Source organism: Castor canadensis, chromosome 13 (assembly GCF_047511655.1).
Source record: "Castor canadensis chromosome 13, mCasCan1.hap1v2, whole genome shotgun sequence".
NCBI classification, from domain to species: Eukaryota; Metazoa; Chordata; class Mammalia; order Rodentia; family Castoridae; genus Castor; species Castor canadensis.
Window position 1 is genome coordinate 20,623,250 of NC_133398.1, and position 15,465 is coordinate 20,638,714.

General features: G+C 50.0%; 2 protein-coding genes across 4 annotated transcripts in view; one reads left to right on the forward strand and one right to left on the reverse strand.

Annotated features, from left to right (window-relative positions):
* Positions 1 to 3,300, forward strand: part of Akna (AT-hook transcription factor) — a 48,335-nt gene extending 45,035 nt beyond the window's left edge. For all 3 annotated transcript variants that reach the window (XM_074051184.1, XM_074051183.1, XM_074051185.1), the window contains one exon: positions 2,198 to 3,300. In XM_074051184.1, coding sequence (XP_073907285.1) covers positions 2,198 to 2,429 — 232 coding nt within the window. In that variant the 3' untranslated portion in view covers positions 2,430 to 3,300. The remainder of the gene's footprint in view (positions 1 to 2,197) is intronic.
* Positions 3,301 to 5,177: 1,877 nt separating this feature from the next.
* Positions 5,178 to 8,388, reverse strand: Orm1 (orosomucoid 1). The gene is made up of 6 exons (XM_020160324.2): positions 8,173 to 8,388; positions 7,620 to 7,762; positions 7,344 to 7,414; positions 6,542 to 6,649; positions 6,331 to 6,434; positions 5,178 to 5,362 (listed from the first exon to the last, which is right to left on the reverse strand). Exons 1-6 carry the CDS (start codon positions 8,314 to 8,316, stop codon positions 5,282 to 5,284), a joined length of 651 nt encoding a protein of 216 aa, XP_020015913.1. The 5' UTR covers positions 8,317 to 8,388; the 3' UTR covers positions 5,178 to 5,281.
* Between the last annotated feature and the right edge of the window lie 7,077 nt (positions 8,389 to 15,465).

Here is a 15,465-nt window from a genome sequence, read left to right on the forward strand (position 1 = left end):
CTGTCTCCAGGATGGGTGGCCAGGTGGGAGGGGAAGGAGTTAGTGGCAAGGAGTAGTTTCATAATCTTGGGCAGGTCACTTTGCCCCCACCCACTGCTGTGCCTCAGTTTCTTCCTCTGGGAAATGGGTTATGGTAAAGATTATAATGAATGCACAGAAAGTCCACAGGACATAGAAAATGACCAGAATGTTCTGTTGTGGCTAGAATTTAGGGACTGCTGCTCTCAAGTTTCTCCTACCTGCCTGTCAAGTCAGCAGGACTAAGCATGCTGAGTGGCTGAGGCCAGTGTGCAGTTTCTGAACGCTCAGTGGTCCTGTGCTGCCACCTGCTGGTCACCAGCCCTATAGCCCCTGCAGCAGAGGCTTTTTAGCCTAGAGGGTGTTTTTGTATTTCTGCCCTATGGGGAGTTTGGGGAACTTTCAGGCTGGTCACCAAATGAATAGAAAGTGGGGTGTGCAGGAGCCCAGTAGTTACTCCAGGTACTCTCTAAAGGAGCGAATGATGGTTGTTGTTCACTGCACTCAAGAAGCCTGTTCGTTCAGCTTAGAGCTGTTTATCGGCATGGGCTGCTTGCTAATGAGCTACTTAGCAAATATTTGAGATGTTGGGGAGAGTCAGGTCTGGTGTGAATCTACCTCTGCCCTTCTGGCCTGAGACCCTGGGCCTTATGAGCTCACACTTACCACAGCCTGGCAGAACAAGGCTTTTACCTGAATTTTCCTGTAGTCTGTACCTGGGAAGTAGCTAAATATGGCCCGTTTAAGTTAGAAAACAGAGACCTTAAGTGGGGCATGGTTGTGTACTCCTGTAAACTCAGCACTCAGGGGGCTGAAGCAGGAGGATTGTGAGTTTGAGGCCAGCCTGAGATATTTAATGAGAACCTGGCTAAACAAACCGAGAGAGATCTTGAAAAGTGATGTCACTTGTCCAGCTGGCCAAACAGAATGACAGGGACGTGGGGCCTGAGCTTCTCAGGTCAGCAGGTGATACTGTCTCCTGAGTCACTTAGCTTCTCTCTAAAGTGGGGTTCAGGGACTGCCTGGCACATGGTATTGAAGACAAGGATGCCGGCCTCAGGCTAGGTACCATGTTTACCTGCAGGAGACGCTGCCAGACTGGTGTCCAAAGTGATTGCGCCATCCTCTCCTCCCCTGCCCCAGTAATGACCAGGGTTCCCGTTGCTGCACACCCTGGCTAACTCTTGCTGGTGGCAGTCAGATTTATTTTAGCCAGGCTAGAGGGAAGTATGGGAAGTGGCACCTCCCATCGTTCTGATTTGCATTATCCCCGTGCCAGTGATGTGGTGATCTTTCCGTGTACTTTTTGGACATTTGTTTATCTTATTGGACAAACATCTGTGGAAAGCCCAGCCAGGGCCTTCTGCACACTGTACAATAAGGCAAGATAGAATGTGGGAGAGCAGGGATAAAGCCAGAATCCACCGCGTGCCACGCAAGAGGCAAGTCCTCAACTCATTCCTGCTTTATTTGGGCAAAGTGCTTCTTCATCCCTGTCTCCCAAACCACATTCGCAGGTTATTCAACAACACAGAGGTCACATCCTGTTCTTGCCCACAGCTGGTAACCTTGAACCTGACAGTTACCAGCGAGGTCGATGCTCCGGTCACTGCTTGGGAAATCTGTGCTTCCTGTCCTGGCTCAGCAGTCCATTCCTCCAGCCCTTGAAAACAACACCCCACATTCCTACAGGACTGAGAGGAGGATGTCACCCACCCACCACCCTGGATGAGGGGAACCAGCCTCTCATGTTTTGCACAATCCTGAGTGTTAGGGTCACATCTCTAGCACCCCAGGGTTTGCAATGAGACCCCATATACTACTTCTCTAATGAAGGTGTTTGCTACTGAATCTGAGGTGACCCTGGCCTCCCCAAGATCTGCCTTTCTGATTAGAAGCTCTGAGAAGGCAGTGGGACTCCACACTGGCTCATTCCTCTGTAATCCCAGAGCCTGGCTCAGTGGCTGGCTAAGTGAGTGGGTGGCGTGAACTGGCCACCTGGCCCCTGTTCTGAGTCTGCACTCACATGCATTCTCTTCCTTCATCCTTCTACACTTATTATCCCCATTTTACCGCTGATGAAACTGAGTCCCAGGGAGCAGAGGCCAGTGGGCCAGCGGGGGTGTCCCTCTTCACCCAGCTCTCCTGCACTAACGTGCGCATTTGCTTCTCTCCTCAGGTACTATGTGCCCCCAGCACCTACCTCAGCCCCTGCAGCCTCCCCGCGGCCAGCCCAGAGACACAGGCACTCCATCCAGCTGAACCTGGACGAGCTGGATGAGCTGCAGGCGGCCCTGAGCCAGGCTGCACGGGCAGCCGAGAGCGTGCGCTCCACCACACGCCAGATGAGACGTTCACTGGCCGCTGACCTGCGCCAGGCCCGTGACCTGCGGGGCTCCTGCCTCTTCTGACTCCTGGAAGCTCCAAGACAGGGTGACAGCAGGCAGACAGCCCTTACTGTCCCCAGGTCAGGCATCGGCTACAGCCACTGAAACCTAGAGGACCCCACAGCCCCCTCCCCAGGAGAGCCAACTGCCTGCTCTGTCTGATGTGTCAGCCTGGTGACCAAGTGGGGTAACTTCAGGGGACCCAGCCCTGTCCAACAGGTGCTGTGAGCAAGAGCACCTGTGTCCAGGTGGAGCTCTGGGACTGTCTGCTCCTGCATTTGTTCACCGCCAGCTAATAATATGTATCTTGTAGACTGGTGGACAGAATGTCTCTGTACTAGGGAGTTATCCTGGTGTCAAATCCTCTTGGAAAGGCCAGGGAAGAAGGGAAAGGCCGGGGTCGTTCCAGCAAGCCTGCACTCCTCTATGTATGACAGGCCACTCATTCCTGGGAAGGGCCTGGCCAGAGACCTTGCTTCCGGTGACTGGTGCACAGGGAGTCATTTGGGGACTAGTGGGGCATCTAGGGTTGGGGGCCTCCTGGGGTGACATGTGCCCAGCTCCTCCATGGTTGTGGGGGCCTTTCCCATAGCCCATGGGATGGAAGAAACCCAGGGGAGCAGGAAGCTATCTACTTTGGGCTCTCTCAGTACCTCATCCCAAGGCCCGGGCTCTTCCCAGGAATCCTAGTGGCCAGCTTCCAGCCAGGAGCCATAAGGCCCGGTTGTCTCCTGCTCCCCTACTCCTGGCAGCAAGTACCTCAGCATTTCTGGAATGTGTGTGTGTATCACAGATGTTTGTATATTTGAGGCATTTAAAAATCTATTTTTGTTACAAAAGCAAATGAAGAAGAATGAATAATGATCTATAAAAACAGAAAAGACAAGAAAAAACAATTCCCAAAGCTGCCTGTGTCTGTGATAATATGTGTCAGGGAAAACTTGATACCCTCCCAACTCCCCCAGAGGGAACCTGTTGAGTGTACATTTCTGGGCTCTGCCTGCCTCTGCTGGCTTCTATTTCTCCACTGTTCCCTCTCCCTATCTCAGAACATAAATCTTTCTGTCTGGCCAAGAACCCTTGTACTGAGGCCAAAGATGTGTGAGCCACACAGCAGGTTGGTGTTTGCCAAAGCTCATGCCTGGTTCTTCCCCGAGTTCCTTCCATAGCCAGCTCCAGCTGTCTCATGGAGCACCCATGGGCCCTGTACCCTGAGCTCCACACTCAGTGCGTCCTTCTGCATGTGCCACCTGCAGTCCTCTGACCAGCCCCCCCAACTCTGCCCCATCGTATTGACCAGGAGAGCGGACCATGTACCCAGGCCAGGTCGGGAGAGATCCAGGGGTTGTACTCTTATGCCTGTCTCAAAGTCTGTATTCTTGCTATTTGTTTTTACTTGCACTCTCCTCACCTCTCATTTCTGACTTCTGCCCAGCATGATCCATGTGTTGCTCAAATTCTAGCAAGTCCTCAGAGGGAGGTGAAAGTGGCACCTTGCTGAGTGGCACTAAAATGGAAACATTCCTCAGAGGTTCTGAACAGCAGTTGCTATGGCTATCCTGCAAAGGATGCTGGGGTCTGGGCCTGTGGAGCGCGGCTCTTGGGAGGGAGGCAAACAGTGCTGGCATCAGAGAGCTCAGGACTGAACACAGTGACTGCACCAGGCAGTTCGTCCTGTCACTGGTTTAGGCGGCTGCGCACAGGGAATGACCCACACAGTTCAGCCTGGCTCCTCTGCCTGCTGGGGTGCTGTTTCCCTGGTATGAAGAGGCCATCAATCATGAGCGCCCTGGGTTGGGGGTGGGGGGCCCCCCCTTGGAAGACTACTGGGCTCCGGGGTTCAGCTGTTTATGCCACTGAGTGGACCACGCCTAGAGCATGGCTTCAACTCAAGGGCACCAAACACATCTGCAAGACAGAGGCCAGCTGGGATCTAGGGACCAGCCTAGTCCACAGGTGTTTGGGCCCCTCAGGTGGGCACTGTAAGGACACTTCCACGGAGACATCCAGCCCCTGCCCTCCTCCTGGCATGGCCTCTTGCCGGGCTGCCTGCAGCAGGCTCCCTACTCACGCCTTCTAGCCTTCCATGTGGCCCCTCCCATCCTGCCGCCTCAGGTGATCAGGTTGCTTGGTGTGAAGTAAGGGCCCTTGTGACAGGTACCGAGCACCTGGATTCTCCTCACCCCTTATCCACCTCTATCCATACTTAGGTCATCTGCCTGAGGCTTTCTAAAACGTGTCCTCAGGTTTCTGGCTTGCGGCAAAAAGAAGTTTTAGCCAACACCTAATCCATCTAGACTGGCTCTGATGCCCCTACTGAGTCTTCTTGCACTTTCCCACTGCAAAGAAGCTTTCCGTGCTGGGCTCCTACAGTAGGCAGTGCCTGTCAGCATCCATCCTGGCACAAGTGCTGCATGTTCCCACAGGGGCCTTTGCATCCAGGGGCACAGCACCTGGACACAGCAGGGCTGCACTCAGACTTTATCATGAATGAATGAATGAGTGAGTGAATGAATGGATGGATGGTAAGTGATTGAATTAATGAATGTGTAAGTGAATGAATAGATGGATGAGAATAGATGGATGGGTGAATGAATGTATTGGCGAATGAATGGATGAATGAGTTAATGAATGAGCGAGTAGATGAGTAAATGAATGAGTGAATAAATGGATTAGTGAGTGGATGAATGGTTGATTGAGTGAATGAGTGAATAGATGGATGGATGAATGAATGAGTGAGTGAGTGAATGAATGAACAAATGACTAGCAATCTGACTTTTGCAAGCAGAAACTTTATTGATGCAGAGGAAGAACAGAAGCACAAGGAGCTGGGGGTCAGAGATGAGGTCAATCTCCAGACTGCCAAAGTGTTGACCCTATGCCACATCTTCCTTGGGCTCTTTGTTTTCCTCCTTCTTTTCGAGCTCCTTCTGCCTGTGCAGCGGCCCACACAGATCCTAAGAGACAATGGGGAAGAAAGCCCAGTGATGGGGAAAGGCAGAGATCTTTAGAACCAGGCTCCAGCCCCTGCTCTATCAGTCCTGCCAAGAGGTCTAGAGCAAGTCATTTTCCCTCTCTGACCCTAGAATGGAGCTTCAACCCTGCCACAAGGGCTGGCATTTTCTGAACAGATGTGACAGGCCATGCCCCCACGCTGGGTCTAATGGCACCACCATTTGCAAAAGAAACAACTTAGCTCAGGGTGGCCAGGCAACCTGTCTGAGGTCCCCAGCCAGGCAGTAAGATGGCAGACTATGGAGCAGGGGACCCAACTCCATCGATCATGTCCCTGGGCCCTTTTCCAGGAAGTTTGGGGCTGATGGTTACTGGAGAGGAGCCCAGGTAGTGGGTAGAGGGAGAGATTTGATTCTGACAGTCGGGAGAATGTCAAATGTGTCTCAAGTCATGGCTAGGAATCAGCAGGTGAGGCCTTTCAGATAACACAGGCTTAAAGTAGAGTCATCACAGGTCACCTTATTATTACAAAACTAGGACTGTGTCCGTAGCTTGCGGAATTGAGTGAGACTGAAGAGCACAACCTCAACTTCCTGTCCCATGGTCAGCAAAAGCAAGAAGAGTGGGGAAAGGCCTGGGATGTGGGAGGTGAAGAAGAGGTTCCTTCCTGTGTGTGTCTCTTCCTGGGTTCCTGCCACCACCTGGCTCAGGCTGTCCCCTCCTGTTGGACTTTCCAGTCCTCACACCTTCTGCAGTGTCCTCCCTGATCTTGCATGGACTGTCCTTCTGGGGCTCCCATCTCCCACCTACGGAGTCTCTGAATTTTAGCTGTCCCTCTAGGCGTGTTCTTAAAAGCAAGAGAACTGCCTTGCTGTGCAGTCTTGCCCAGCAGCTTTCCCTCTCTGGACCTTTGGGGTTACCCAGAATGGAAACACTCCCAGGGTGGCACTACAGGGTCCCTCATGGTTACCTTCGTCCAGTCAACGTATGTGATTTCTGACTTGAGCATGCCCGCGCTGATGATAGCCTCTTCAAACTCTTCCTGCTGCTTCAGGGTGACCTTCGGCCTAACAGCTATAAGGGGGACAAGAGCCTGGGTGAGGACACCGCAGCCCTGGGCAGGGCTGAGGCTCTGGGATGGACGGAGGGGGAGGCTGGCAGGGCAGGGATCTGAGACCTACCATAGAAAGACAGCCCCCGGTTCTGCTTGTCTTCCAGAGAGAAGGCCAGCATGAAGATTTTGGGGTCCTTGGGCAGCAGCAGAAGTGCGAAATGCTCTCTGTCCCCCTCTGCAGGAAGAAGGGCTTCAGGGTGAGACCGTGTCCTGGCACAGTCCCCGTCCTCGTCCTCAGGTAGGAAGCCACACAGCCATTAGCAAAGACCAGGCTCACTGGGGCGGCCCTGCTGGGCACCAGACCCCATGCTCAAAGCCTCTGGCCCTATTTCACAGATGTGGGAGGTGAAGTCCAGAGAGGAGTCTCGGGCAGCTAACTGGTGTCAATTGAGTTCCATCAGTATGTACCCTTACTGTGTGCTGTCCCCAGTGATAGTGGCGACATGGGTGAAGTTACCACTTGCCCAATATGTGGACTCCCACCCTTAGCTTCCAGAGGGTGGTTAGAGAGAGAGGCAGATCTGGACTGGATTTGGGTTTGAATTCTAGTTCTAATGACAAGCTGTGTGACCTCAGGAAACTACCAGGACATCTCTGTTCTGCCACTTTGTCAACTGATCCTTGCAATACCCTCTCAGGGTTGATTGCGAGTAGGAAGTGAGTTAGTTCATGTGAAGCACATAGTGAGATCAAAAATGTTGGCAGGCATTGCTATGTTTTGGCAGGCAGGAGACAAGGAAGGTAAGGGATCAGGCTTGCTGGGTGCTTTCTATGCATGCACAAAGCCTGAGGCTTAGTCTGGCCTTCTTTCCTAGGCTGCCCCACCCCCTCCACACAGCAGACCCTCCCACCTGAGGGCTGGCCCTCACCGAGTTTGGAGAAGGTCCCATTCTCTCGTTGAACCCTCAGATGGCTGGAGGTATAGATGCACTTGTCCTCTCTAAAGCAAGACAGAAGATAGGCAACAAACAGGAAGTCAAGAAGTGACTATTGCCCACCAGGGCACAGGAACGAGAGTGGGTAGAGATTACAGTCAGTGGTCCCCACTGCTCAGGTGGGAAGGATGAGGCCAGGAGGAGACAGGGGCTTGCTTAAGGTCTTTGAGCATCTAGAAGGGGTGTCCATAGTTGGCTCAGGGGACTCACATGGTCTGGTACTCTTGGACCAGCATAGTGTCTTCTGTCAGGTTGGGAACAAAGTCAAAGAAATCCGCCTGGATCTTTTGAGCTTCCAGCTTGTACTCAGGGTTGCGAAAGGCTGAGCCAATGAAGAACCACCTGCCAGAGAGCTGGGGAGAGGCATGCACAGATGGTGGGGGCTTGGAGCCAAACTTTGGCAGTCAGCAGTGACAAGCCACTGGCAGATCTCTCCTTCCATTCTGCAAACAGGGAGACTGAAGTCCCAAGTGGATGGAGCGTGGACATTCAGGAACTCACCCTGAGGATCAGACATCCTCCCTGGTCAGCTCTGTGTGCCCAGGATAGAACCATCCTCTGCTAAGGGACCTGGCAGTAGGGTTTCTGAGTTTGGAGACAGGGGGAGGCCACCAGACATCCCAGGCTGGTCAGAATTTCACCTTACCACCCAGAAGAGGAAAGGGCAGAGTTAAAGGGCTGACCACAGCCATCAGGGGACAGAAAAGCCCAGAGGGGCACAGTTGCCTATAGCAATCAGGGTCAACAGGACCCAGGCACTCACCTGCTCCAGGGTGGCATTGGTGATAGGTATGACTGTAAGGTTGACAAGTGCTGGGTTCAAGGCGGTGAGGTTGACAAGTCCTGGGTTCTGGGCCTCTAGCAGTGGCAGGAGGCTCAGGACTGCAAGAGCCCAAGACAGTGCCATGCTGACAGTAGGACAGTAGGAAGCACCCAAAGCCAGGCAGAGCTGGTTGACTGCAGGAGACAGTGACCTTTATAGCAAGATGTGAGTGGGGCACCAGAGCCCAGCAAGAGTCTTCTCAGAACCATGACACAATCCTGCCAGAGCTTGGGAAATGGTTTGCACAAAACCTTCCCGTCTGATACGGGTCTCTGCCCAGGGTCACAAAAATCTGAGAGTCAGGTTTATTCAAGGCCAAGGTGAGTGTGGGACTGAAGTGCTGTTTAACACCTGTAAGTCAACAGATTTCAATATCAGATTTCCACACAACTCCTGTTCCACGGAACTGCCAGACTTGAGGGAAACCCAGCCATCGATCAAAAACCCAGCGCATCATGGAGTTCCCAGGCCAGAGTGAGGTGTATTGTCAACTGAGTGTAGAAAGAACTGTGAAAGAGCAAACACTGAGGCTCCCACCCGGCCCTGGAGGCAGCAATAGATGAGACAGCCAATGTCTAGTTCAGGAAATGTGTGACCTGAATCATCTCCTCAGATCTAAGCTGAGAATTGTTCTCCCTATTGTCTCTGATTCCCGTCACTAGGACAGGGAACTTCCCACCAACACATCCCCAATCCAATCCTGGAACAGTTCCCTGCACTCAGTGAACAGTGTGTAATGAAAGATCCCGTTGGCCATTTGCATTTCTCCCCAATGGAGCCAAATCTAAACCCATCTGAATAAACACTTTCTAGCATTTTTATGGTAGGCTTACAATTTTGTATTCTTCATTTCATATACTGTTCAGTAATTCTTCAGTGTAGTCTGTAGTTAGAATTTTAATGGCTGCATAACTTCCTATTCTCTTGCTATATTCTAACTGCACGGTGCCCTGTCTTTACATCTACAGTGTTTTTTTGTAATTTTTTTCTTCTGATGATAAGGATCAGAGTGACAAATTATCTTCTAAAATTACTATACTATCGAGGGAAAGAAAAGGAAGTCATGAAGAATAGCTTGCATATCGATGTTCCTGGCAGCATTATTTGAAGTAGCCTAAAGCTATAACCAATTTAATATCTACCAACAGGAAAATGGAAAAACAAATTGTGCCAGTGTAGCAATGAAATGAGATGAACTACTGATACGTGTAACAGTGTGCTGAGCAAGAGGCCAGACATAGCCGAGCAGGCACCGGATGGTCCCGTCTATATGAAGTTTAGAATAGCCCAGACTCATCTGTAATGACAGAAGTCACATCGGTGGTTGCCAAGGGCAAAAACATGACTGCAAAATGACCTTCCCAGTGTAGAGGGTGTGTGTGCTGGTGGTCACTGTGATGGAGGGACACACAGATGTACAAACTAGAAGCCTAAAAGCTTAATTTAACTTTATTTATTCTAACTCAACAAATTGATCTCCTCCCAAGCAAAGGAAATAAAAGCATGACAAATTCAAAACTCTAATGATTTTAATACTGTCCCAATTTGGTAATGCACAAGCGAGCTTCTTCATGTCCTTGCTAAAATTGGAAAATCTCTTCTCTCTCTTGCTTCCTACTTTTCTTTTGGTGGTACTGGGGTTTTGAACTCAGGTCCTAGTGCTTGTTAGATAGGCGCTCTACCACTTGAACCACACCCCAGCTCTTTTTGCTTTAGGTTGTTTTTTTTTTTTCTCCAATAAGGTCTAACGCTTATTCCCCAGGCCATCTGGACCTGGATTCTCCTGTTTACACTTCCCACATAGTTGGGATGACAAGCGTACACCACCATGCCCAGCTCTTCATTGGTTGAGGTGGAGTTTTGAGAACATTTTGCTTCCTAAGGAGCAAGGATTATAGGCATGAGCCACTCTACCTGGCTTGAGTTTGTTTTTTGACTCTGCATTGCTCTAATTTGGGACTTAGGAAAATGCATGGAGTTGATGAGCACCTCGTACACGTGAGAAAGAGCATGGTACCCAGCTGGAGCCAGGGGTAGGCTTGGAGGGTCTAGAACAGATGCTGGAGAGGTTGACAGGAGTCCCACCTGCTGGTATAGAAGCCAGGCAGAGGTATTTGCTGGCCCCTTGGAAGCACTGAGAAGACTCAGGTAGATTTGAACTGGAGTGGGGTCATACTCAGACTGGCTCTTAGAAAGATCCCTCTGTATTTCTGCAAGGGGAAGGAAGGGAAGAGGAGACTTGGGTATCCAGGGAAGGCTGGCGAGGGGTCCAGGGCTGAGACAATGGAGAGAGTCAAGATACTGCTCACTTCAAGGAGAGGCTGACCATTGCCCAGGAAAAGCACCACCCTTAAACCAGGACAGTTGGGGCTGCTGATCATAGCCCAGAGATGTCGAGGCCCCTGTATCACACACTGTCTCTTAGAGACTGGTGCCTGGTTCTGGCACTGAGTGCCCCTTAGCCTAAATATTCTCTTTCAGAGCTAGCACTGTTCAGGCCCCAGAAAAACAATTCTGTGTATCTGACTCTTTTCTCTTTTTCCCACAGACCACCATATCCCCATGCTTTGTGGGTGTTGCTGCTGCTGACATAGGAACCGATGCTTCAGGGCGTGGGGAGGATTGGTGTGAACTTTAGAGGTGGGAGAAAAGTCAAGATCTAATGTTCCAATTCCTCCCACTCAGCATGAATGCAACAAACTCTTATGTTACCAACTCTCGCTCTCCCTGCCTTGCTGACCGTCTGTGTTCCAGCAGCACGAGGTGGAGGAGTCTTCCTGAGTTGGAAACAGGCAGTCTCTACTACAGGTGCTCAAGGTAGCCACACATGTTGCCGTGTGAAAGCAACTCCCCTGGCTCCTCGGTGTGGGGCTCAGCAGATGAAACCAAGTAAGGACGTGATTCTTGACATTGGCAACAAAAAGTTGACACCAGCCTGGTGGGTCATTTTCAGTGATACAAAACTTCAGGACAAGGTTTAATTAATTAATTAAATGCCCCAAACATACATTTAAAAATTTCAGCCTTATTTACGTGCTTTTGCTTTTAAACATTGAGATGTTTAGAACAGCGCTCTGTGAGCCTCCAATTTTTCATGGCTAGGAGTCCAAGAGGTGGACTTCATGAGAGAAGGGTGAATCCCCAAACCTCAGACTTCAAGGAAACACAGTGCCTCTCCTCCGAAAGAGTGCATGGTCCCCATTGTCCTCACAGGGCTGTCCCTTGGGGGGTGTCTCACGTTCCACCCAAGAGGATGACCAAGGAGTTCCTCCAAGTGCACCCAGCACCCACCTGGACATGGTACAGCCCTCCACTCCCCACTCAAGCACCTCCACAGATTGAAGTTTCTACCCCGTCTCTCTCTCTGGCCCTGGCATAGTATTAAAGTTTGTCAGAAAGAAAGACAGAAACATCCCGACTAGAGTCAATGGTGGTGGTAAAGCAGTCTCCTGACTTTACCACTTGTTAGTTGTGTGACCTTGGGCAAAATACTTAACTTCTCTGTGCCTCGATTAGCTCTCTCCTTGTAAAAGAGAGAGAATAATCGTACTGACTTCATCGGGTTCTCCCTAGGATCAATCAGTTCCTACTTGTAATATGAAACAAACTTCCTTCTAAGGTCCCCTGGTACAGTAACCAGCATCATGTTCAGTGCATGCTTGATGCTTGCACTTAGGCACTTTGATGATGGCAAGTGATACTCCACTTTTTTGTTTACTTGGTGATACTGGGGTTTGAACTCAGGGTCTCACACTTGCTAAGCAAGTGCTCTACCACTTGAGCCACTCCACCAGCCTGAAATCCCACTTCTAAGGCATCAGAATGCAAAAACATGCCTATTGTAGGTTCAGAAAAATAAGATATTTCCCCATTGTATAGTGGCAACATGACTCAGAGAGGTGAGGTAACTCGGAAAGGCCACACAGGAGGTGAGTTTAGGTAATTGGGAAAACGCACCCACTTGAGCTGCTTTCTTTCCTGAGAAAACCACTTTATATCTCTCTCCAGTGAGGCCCGTGCTGCGCTCTGGGTCTGGAGACTACATTAGCAGCCATGAGGGTTATGTTGGCAGAACTTTGTGTCTAAACAAACAAAAAGAGGATTTGCTCAAGTTCAAATCCCGTCTTGTGATTTGGGGCAGCACATGATGCAACCTCTTTGGACTTCAGTTTCCGTGTCTGAAAGCCAGAATTGCAGCACGTGTGCACCTCACAAGTTCACGCATGGCATGAAAGAGCAGCACGCTAAGCACAGTACCAAGTTCATGGTGAATGTATGAGAAATTATAGCCATTACTATTTTGGATTGGATTTCATAGCTCAAAAAAGCAGCTCACACGTTGCTCTGGTATTATGGAACAGTCACCCCCTCTGAGGCTGGCAGAGTGGACAAGGGCATATGGTCCTCAGTTTGCAGAGGGAGAAACTGAGCCTCAGATAGAGAGAACAACCCACCTGCCTAAGGTCCTGCCCCAAGAAGGAAGCTCGGCAAACCCACCTACTAGCCCCCTCCTTGTTCTCTTTTCCCTGACTTCCAGATACAGTGCTGCTGGGCATTGTGGGGTGGGACTAACCACTGTGGACAGAGCAAACACAGGTGAGCCTGGGTTTTCCCCCAGAACTGGCCCAGTGGGGGCATCTGCTCTGGCTGCTTCCTGACGTTCATTGTGCAACAGGAGATTGGGAAATGCAGGCGCTGCCAGGTTAGGAAGAGCTACCTTCTGTCCCAAATAACCTGCCACCTACCCATGCCAGGAATGAACTGGCCAAGCTCCAGAATCCTCACCGGCCAAGTCACAAGAGGCAAAGGTTCAGGGACCAGGTGAAGAGTCGTGAGTACCCCAGTTTTAACACAGCCCCTCTGACCTATGTGCTCTGGCCCTTTTTTGCTGGCTCTCTTGCTCCCTCCTGTGTCTTCAAAGTTGCAGAGACATAAATACAGCTCATGCCTCCAGAGCCCTGACTGCAGGGCAGACCTCTGTCCTGTCCTCCAAGTTCCGCCAGCTACCACCTGTGCAGTTCTGCTTCAGGGCCCCATCTCAGTGAGACCCACCTGGCCAGCCCCAGTGCTGCTCTTCTGTGCACAAACCCCATAGCTTGTTCTGCTCCCTGCCCTGTGCCCTGGGACTACCAGACCCGGCCCTGCCCACAGCCCAGGATAGCCTTTCCCAGGACAGAGGTTTGCCTCATCATCTGCATCCTCCAGACTCAGAGTCGTGTACACGCACAGTTGTTCCATCCATAGCCTTTTGTCCCCACACAGCTCGACATGAAGATGCCAGATAAACCGGTGTCATGGAAATGAAGACAAGACACCAGTGAGCAATCTTTGGGCAAATCTGCATGCCTTCTGCCTCATTCTGAGAACCAGGTATGTCCCCCGGACCAGAGAGCTTGCTTTGGGGAAGACAGTCATCACAACAGATGTAACTTTCCTATCCACAAAATGAGAAGCCACTCAAATAGCTGGACACACTCTTTGGGGGAACCAGAATAAGGCAGATGTCAGGAAATAGGCTTGTCCAGCTCAATTTATTTCTGATTATCAAAGAGATGAAAAGAATATTCTTATCCCTCACTGTCAATTTGGTTTTTCACTTTTCCCACTCCATTTTCCAGTCTTAGGAATTAGTGCAGTGCCATGGTTCTTGGGACCACAGAGGGAGAAGGGGTTTGTCAAACACAGACTGCTAGTCCCTACCTTCTGGGTTTGTGGTTCCTTGGGTTAAAAGTGAGACTGGGATTTTGTCTTTCTAACAAAATCCATGTGCTGTTCCTGCTGGCCTCAGGTCTGCATTGGTCTCTGCCAGGAACTCAGGCTCTTCTTTGGGCTCTTCGGGCCTCTGCAGGGTGTCTCTAGGGCTCACGGTGAGGGAGAACAGCCTGAGCTGTACATGGACTGATAGCCAGAAAACTTGGTGCCGACTTCCCTCCCCTCCTCTTGCCACCCTCATGCTGGGGATTGAACCCAGGGCTTCGTGCATGCTAGACAAGTACTGTACCACTGAGCTACACTCAAGCTTTTAAAACATAAAAACATAACTGCTTGTGATTTGATTTTCCTACATGAAGGGACAGAAAAGTTCTGATACATTCAGCTTCCTGGGGAAGGAGGAGCAAGTTAAGGAAGATAAGAGATCTAAACCAAGGTTCAGGAGACATGGGTTCCTGACACCCAGATAAATTTAAATTTCAGACAAACCACACTTTTTTTTTTAGTTTAAGTATTACAGGGAGCAGACTTACACTAAGAAAGTATTTATTGTCTAAAATTAAAATTGGTCCTGTATTTTATTTGCCTATTCTGGCAACTCAGATTTTCTCACAGATTTTTGTTTGTGTGCTTCTTCCATGGCAGGTGTTACTATGACTTCTCTCAAAAATCTTACAGGCAAGGGCTGGGGTGGTTGCACACAGCTATAATTCCAGTTACTTGGGGGGAAGAGGTAGGAGGATGGCATTGTAAGGCCCACCCATGGAAAGTTAGTGGAAGACTTTATCTGAAAAGGAAATTAAAAAGGCTGGAGGCAGGGCTTAAGTGGAAGAGTGCTGTCTAGCAAGCACCAGGCTCTGAGTTCAACCCCCAGCACCACAAGAAAAACAATCTCACAGAAAAGAATTATTAATATCAAAGCATTACAATAGCTTGAAGGTGGACCAGCCTGGATGTCATCAACTGATGAATGGATAAACAAAATGCTGTCTATCTACACTCTATGGATTCAGCTGGAAGTGACTGCCGCCATCCTGAGTTGTAACTGCCATGATTGCCATTGGGTAACCTAGCCAGTTTTTCCTGCAGTTGCTCAACAAACTATAAATAGACAAAAACAATAGAGTAGTGTGGAGAACTTTAAAACCAGAACCTTGTGCAGGAATGTGCCCAACGCTTTGATATTAGCTTAAGATAAGCCAGAGATCTTGTGGCTTGGATGTTGTCACTTTTGTACTAACCAATATATGTGCCCCTCCTTCTGACCCAAACTGCAGGGATCCACTTGGTCTTGTAGCACCCAGGACCATACTCTTTCAATAAGTCCCACTTTGTGTAATCCTGGATCTGTATTCCTCTCTTTGGTCTCACGACACCATGTGGCCAATTCTGGCACACTGGGCCTTGGGTTGTTCCTGAACAATACAATGGACTATTGTTCATCCATAAAAATGAAGTATTGATACATGACACAACCTTGATGAAGTTAAAAACATTATGCTTAGCAAAAGAACAATATGT

Coding starts and splice junctions, on each gene's coding strand:
- Orm1 (XM_020160324.2), bottom strand. CDS start 8,316: ATGGCACTGTCTTGGGCTCTTGCAGTCCTGAGCCTCCTGCCACTGCTA. Junction 7,763..8,172: donor CCAATGCCACCCTGGAGCAG/GTGAGTGCCTGG, acceptor GCCTCTCCCCAG/CTCTCTGGCAGGTGGTTCTT. Junction 7,415..7,619: donor GTCCAAGAGTACCAGACCAT/GTGAGTCCCCTG, acceptor GTCTTGCTTTAG/AGAGGACAAGTGCATCTATA.